The sequence below is a fragment of the Myotis davidii genome, unplaced genomic scaffold, assembly GCF_000327345.1.
Source record: "Myotis davidii unplaced genomic scaffold, ASM32734v1 scaffold1182, whole genome shotgun sequence".
Lineage (NCBI taxonomy): Eukaryota > Metazoa > Chordata > Mammalia > Chiroptera > Vespertilionidae > Myotis > Myotis davidii.
Window position 1 is genome coordinate 397,721 of NW_006293525.1, and position 6,192 is coordinate 403,912.

General features: G+C 52.6%; 1 protein-coding gene across 1 annotated transcript in view; it reads left to right on the forward strand.

Annotated features, from left to right (window-relative positions):
* The first annotated feature begins 4 nt into the window (after positions 1-4).
* Positions 5-6,192, forward strand: part of RBM33 (RNA binding motif protein 33) — a 140,833-nt gene continuing 134,645 nt past the window's right edge. Inside the window, exons 1-2 of the mRNA XM_006767157.2 lie at positions 5-87; positions 2,740-2,842. Of these exons, the coding sequence (XP_006767220.2) occupies positions 5-87; positions 2,740-2,842 (186 nt within the window). The remainder of the gene's footprint in view (positions 88-2,739; positions 2,843-6,192) is intronic.

Below are 6,192 nucleotides of genomic sequence, written 5' to 3' on the forward strand. Positions count from 1 at the left end.
GCTGATGGAAGTGATGATGCTGATGGTGATGGTGGTGGTGGTGATGATGCTGGTCATAGTGGTGGTGGCGGTGACTGTGGTGGTAATGTGAGTAATCAAGCTGCTGGCACTGATCAACCCTTACCCAACGCAAGCACATCTAAAAGCATGAATCCCTTTAATCCTCTCCACAGTCCCAGAGAATGGACCTGTTACCACCCACCTAACCTGAGGACAGGAGGCAGAGAGGAAGGATGCGACTGGTTTGACGCCGAAGGCTGGTCACAGGAAGGGCAAGTGCACCTGGCTACTTCACAGCCTTCCGTGTGTTTCAAACGTCCTTTTCTTTAAAACAAAAATAAAGAGACCTTATTTTCTCATCTTAGACCAAAAAAAAATCTACAATTAGGTACAATAAAAACAAGTAGGACTTATTTAAAGAGGATTAGTTTTTATACATTGTTACTTACCCCCCAGCGGAGGCCTGAGGCCTGCTGATCCTCCCTCCCTCTCTGGGGGCAGGCAGGGAGGCGGACCCCCCGTCTCCAGCCTGTGGGCTGGGCCTTTCCAGGGAGACTGCAGGTTGCACCACTCCCTACACTAGGTGAGCTGGCAGCTGGCTTCCTTCAAGCCAGGGAGCAGACCCTGGGGCTCCCCTGCTCATCTTTGCACCCTAATATCACCTGGGAGCCCAGACACCAGCCCAGACCCTAGGTGGGGCTGTTAAAGCTCCGTAAGCATCCCGATGCCAGGAGTGCCTCCCTATACTGAGCCCGCTGCCTGCCTCCCTCTGCTCTCAGCGCCACCCCACATGGGCATCGCTGAGGGACACCCTGAAGTGCCTGCTGCAATCCCAGTAGCCTCTCCCTCTGCCCTCCGCAGAAGACTTCATCTCCAGCTACTGGTTTCATAAGTAGGGCCCGTGGCCTGCAGCCGAGTGCTACGTGCACAGCGTGGGGCCCTGCGCCCGTGTGTCCAGATCGGGCTGAGGGTGAGGGCATCCCCGCCTCATACCATCTGTCCCCATCATTCCGTGGGAGGGCTTCTGAGCTGACAGGACTCATTCCGGAGTCCTCCCTCCGCACTGTGGAGAATGAGGACGGGAAGGCCCCGCCAGGGACAAGCCTGCGACAGCGACTGAGGCTGGGAGGGCTCTCTGTGCTCCTGACGTGAGCCCTGAGCTCACAGCACCCACGGCGGAGGGAGTGTCCAAGGACAAGAGCAGGAGAAGGGGCAGACCCACGGCAATCACGTTCCCAAGGGGGGAGAATGTGCGCCCACAGCTCCAGATGCAACACGGCACGGGGCCCTGCAAGCTAGAGAAGGAGCAACCGTGTGTGCGTGCTTTGGAGTCCCTTCATTCAGGAAACGGGAGAAAAAGAAAACATGCGAGTGACCTGCTCACGTGTGCAAAGACCCCAACAAACAAAAAGGAAACTCTGTGGGAGAAATGAACCTGGATGCGATGGTCACTATGGGTGGAGCGGTGGGAGGTAGGGCAGTGAGGGCGGGCAGAATCGGTTCTTCTTTGTTTTTTAAATATGTTTTTATTGGTGAGGGGGAGAGAGAGAGAGAGAGAGAGAGAGAGAGGGAGAGGGAGAGAGAGAGAGAGAGATGCATTTGTCCTTGACCCAGATCCTGGCGGCAGACGCCCCTCGTGCCCCGCCCCCACCCCAAATCTGATCAGGAGCACTGCCACGCCCCGATCGGCAATCGAATCCGTGAACTCTGGTTGCACGGGGCTCTTTTCAGGGCACTGAGCCACACTGGCCAGGGACAAGTGGGTTCTAGGTGGGGACACTCTGGCCTGCGGACAGCTTCCTTCCTGTTTCACACGCCTGAGAGCATCAATCCCACTGGGCGACTCCTCGCTCAGGGCCTCCCACAGCCTCCTCACCCCCTAAGGCAGCCGTGGGCAAACTACGGCCCGCGGTTTGAAATGAATAAAACTAAAAAAAAAGACTGTACCCTTTTATGTAATGATGTTTACTTTGAATTTATATTAGTTCACACAAACACTCCATCCATGCTTTTGTTCCGGCCCTCTGGTCAAGTTTAAGAACCCATTAAAAAAAAGACCGTACCCTTTTATGTAATGATGTTTACTTTGAATTTATATTAGTTCACACAAACACTCCATCCATGCTTTTGTTCCAGCCCTCCGGTCCAGTTTAAGAACCCATTGTGGCCCTCGAGTCAAAAAGTTTGCCCACCCCTGAGGCCTCTTCTCTAATAGCATCCCATGGGGAAGGGTGTCCACATATGGGGGGGGGAGGGGGAGACACAAACATTAGCTCCACAACGTACATCCACGCTAAAGGCAGATGGATACATATCCCACTGGAAATGCTTTCCGATTGTTAGGAATAAGGCGAGCCCTGAGTCAGGGGTCCTGGTGGAACAGGAAACACACTCGGGAGCTGCAGCAGGCAGCATCTTTCCTTCTATGCAGAACGGCCAGCACAGGGTCTGGAAGGCACGCACCTTTATAACCCCTGACACACGTGACCTGTCCCTGCTCTTGATTGGCCCTCGGGCGCACAGTCTTTCCAGATTGGCTAGTTCAAAGGGAGGGGCTGGCCTTTGCTGCTTCAAGATGGCGGCCAACATGGCGGCTGCCAAGTCGCGCAGTCCAACATGGCGCTGTCCACACTGTTCTTTGACAGAAAAGATGACTTATTTCTTCTCACAATTCCCCCTTTTCTTTATTAAACTCTGTCTTCAAACTCACTGACACTCACTGACATCCCTGCTCTGCAGGGCCCAGGAGACCGCCGTTGGGCCAATGTGGTTCCGATTCGCCTTGGATAAGACCCCCCACACGGGAAGCTGCGACGCCATCCCTGCAGCTCCCAGTCAAAGGGTGACGTGGGCACCATCGGGCCTTCCACTTCCCAACCATCGCCCAGGGTTCGGAGGAGCCTCGGCCCCGGCTCCGCTCACTCGGCACTAAAGCTGCCGGGGCCTTAGGCTCAGCCACGGTCCGCGTGCCGTGTTGTCAGGGACGAACGTGCAGCACTGGCCCCAGCACCACACACCTTCCTCCTCCTTCTGCCAGAATCAGGTCCAAGGCCAACCCGCTCTCCCGGGCGCCCTGCTGCTGGCACCCAGCTGCTCACTATCCCTTTGGCTGCGTCTCGAGCGTAGTTAACAAGCCTTTGCTGGTTCTAGAAACTATAACTAATCCACCACATTCTTGTTCACAGTGGCCACCAGCACAGGACAGTCTCAAACCCTGCGGCAATCTCACTTCTAGCCTTAGACTCCTCAGCACCCCTCCGGGAACCCCAATGGGATCTGTGTGTATATGGGGATCAAAGGGGCCCCCTGGACCCTCTCTCTTCTTCCTAGTCTGTCCATTGAAAAAGGTTTAGGATGTGCTGAAGGGAAAGGGATAGCCATTGTATCAGAGCGCACGGTCCACTCCAACTGCTGGGCAAGGCCCAAGTCAGGGTCCCCATGACACCACCAGACATCGGCACGGGCACCGACAGTGCAGCACAATGGGCTTCTGAGGATGCTCAGCCATTCACACATCCGGATAAATTTCTCATAAACTCTGAGCACTGTTCCCCCGCTTGAGAGGCAGGAGATATAGTTTACGTAGCGGGACGGGGGACGGATCATTTTGGGGGCGTCCTTGCTCTTTACCTCTGTTGAATGGGAACAACAGGGCAGAGTCTTACGGGAAGCGTTTCCCCAGGCGGTCTCCTCCTGGGACAAGGCAAGCTCACATTCCATCCGGTTACTGCCTGAGGTCATCCCAGTGGAAATGGGACCACTTGGGCCTCTAGCCTCCCTGCTGTGCAAGTGTAGCAGTCGCTTTTATTTAGGCCACGTACAGGATAGTTAAACCATTCCACCCATGCATTTGTTCCCTTATATCCTGCTTCTATTTGCATGGTGGTGGCAGTGGCCTAGGGGATCTTGTCCTGTGACTTCTATTCCTAAATCTAGTCCTAGCCAATCTTTTGACCTAAAAGCTGAAATATCCAGGTCATTCAAGTTATCTATAACCAATAACTTAACTGGGTAAGCATGATCCAGATTGTATATCTTTCTCCAACCCACATTGTAAGCCCCGGCAATTTGTCAGATCTCTAAAGCAAATAGAACTCAGTACATGATGGTTTTTACTTTAGCCTTCCTGCTGTGCAAGCATAGCAGCCACTTTTATTCAGGGCATGTACAGGATAGTTAATCCATTCCACTTATATCCTACTTCTGTTTGCATGGTGGTGGCAGTGGCCTAGGGGATCTTGTCCTGTGACATCTACTCCTAAATCTAGTCCTAGCCAATCTTCTGACTGAAAGGTTGAAATATCCAAATAATTCAAGTTATCTATAACCAATAACTTAACTGGGTAAGCATGATCCGGATTATACACCTTTCTCCAGCCCACATTGTAAGCCCCCTGCAATTTGCCAGATCCCTAAAGCAAATAGAGCCCAGTACATGATGGTTATTAAGACAGCTCACAGTTTTTAGCGTCAGTTTCAAGGGGACATGTCCTGGTATGGCTGTCCAAGTTGAGGTGTGTCCACTCTTAACCCGTGTGTGATGGGTGCAGCCTCGCTCTGCAGTCCAAACAGCAGTCTCTGTGGTAAGAAGACAGGAAGGGTCCTTCCCAGGAGGATTCCAACTTGCTTCCCTTCTAAGTCTTGATTGAACAAACGTAGTCTTCTGGTCAATGATGATGAACCAGAAACTCAAGAGGCCTTGGGTCAGGAGGCCTTCTAACCTGAGAGAGATTAAAGTAGAAGACATTCCCAGTACATAGTTCTTAAGAAATCAGTCCCTAGTTTCCATTGTGGGAAGATCTTGAGGCAATCAGGGCCTATTGGAATCACCTACAGCCAACTCTAGGTTAAAAAAAACAAAACTTTTCTTAAAATTCAAACCCTAGGAAGATTGTCAAATTTGATTTTACCAAAAGATTATTATTAAAGTGTATTAGACAGGAACATAGGCCAGCAAATTTCAGTTCCTATGATTAAAAGATGGTCTTTTTATTAAATACCTGATTAATATAATTATTTTACTAGAAAAGAACTGACCAAAATAAGGCTTATTTTTTTAGCTTCATTTTCCTTGGGTGTGGACAACAAATGACACTAATTGGATTTCTCCCATCAGTCTTCCTGATCCCGAGCTCATAGTCAGCCCAGGGTGATGGCTGTCCCTCCTCACCGAGGCCACCGCAACTTGGCAGCGGGCACACCTCCCCAGGAGAGGGGTCCATTTTCCCTGTGGCGACAGATGGTATCCTGGACGCGCTCCCAACTTGTTAGAAATAAGGTGAGCCCCTGAGTCAGGGGTCCTGGTAGAACACAAAACATACTCAGGAGCCGGCAGCAGGCAAATACCTTTCCTCTACATAGAAGGGTGTGAGCACATGGTCTGGAAGCGCCCTCACTGAGCAGGCGGGCTTCGGGTTTATAACCCCTGATGCACGTGACCTGTCCCTTGCTCTTGATTGGAGCTCAGGTGTGCAGTCTTTCGAGATTGGCTAGTTCAAGGGAGGGGTTGGCCTTTGCTGTTTCAAGATGGCGGCCAACATGGCGGCTGCCAAGTCACGCAATCCAACATGGCGGCTGTCTAAACTGTTCATTGACAGAAAAGATGACTTGCTTATTCTCACACAATGGCCAAATCTGTGACAATCCTATCTAATAATAGAGAAACATGGTAATTGGCGTATGACCGCTACCCTTTTCATTGGCTAATCAGCAAGATATGCAAAATAACTGCCAGCCAAGATGGCAGCTAATTTGCATACTGCAGGCAGGGCGGAACAGTGCCAATGCCAGCTCGCCTCTATCAGGGGCTGGCGGCAGAGGTCCGGCCCTCCCGCGGTGGAACTGGGGTTGGCTGGTGGGACTGCAGTGATCGGGTACCCGCCCCGGTATCCCCTGTGTGAAGGGACACGGGGCAGCAGCATCCTATGTGCCACCCAACCCGGGATGGGTAGGTCGCCGGCAGCCTGCATCAGTGCCTCAAGCCCCGGTGGTGGCAGTGCCTTCGACCTGCCCGCCCAGGTGTGAGCTGCCCCAAGCGGGCAGTGCATTCCATCAGCCGCCACCCAGGCGCACATGCATGCAGTTGAAGTCACTGGCTCCTGCTTTCCCACAGGCCTGAGAACCTCAGGCCTGTGGGAAAGCAGGTGCTGTGAGCTGGTGATCCCAAAAGCCTGACAGCCCGGCGGTGGAGGC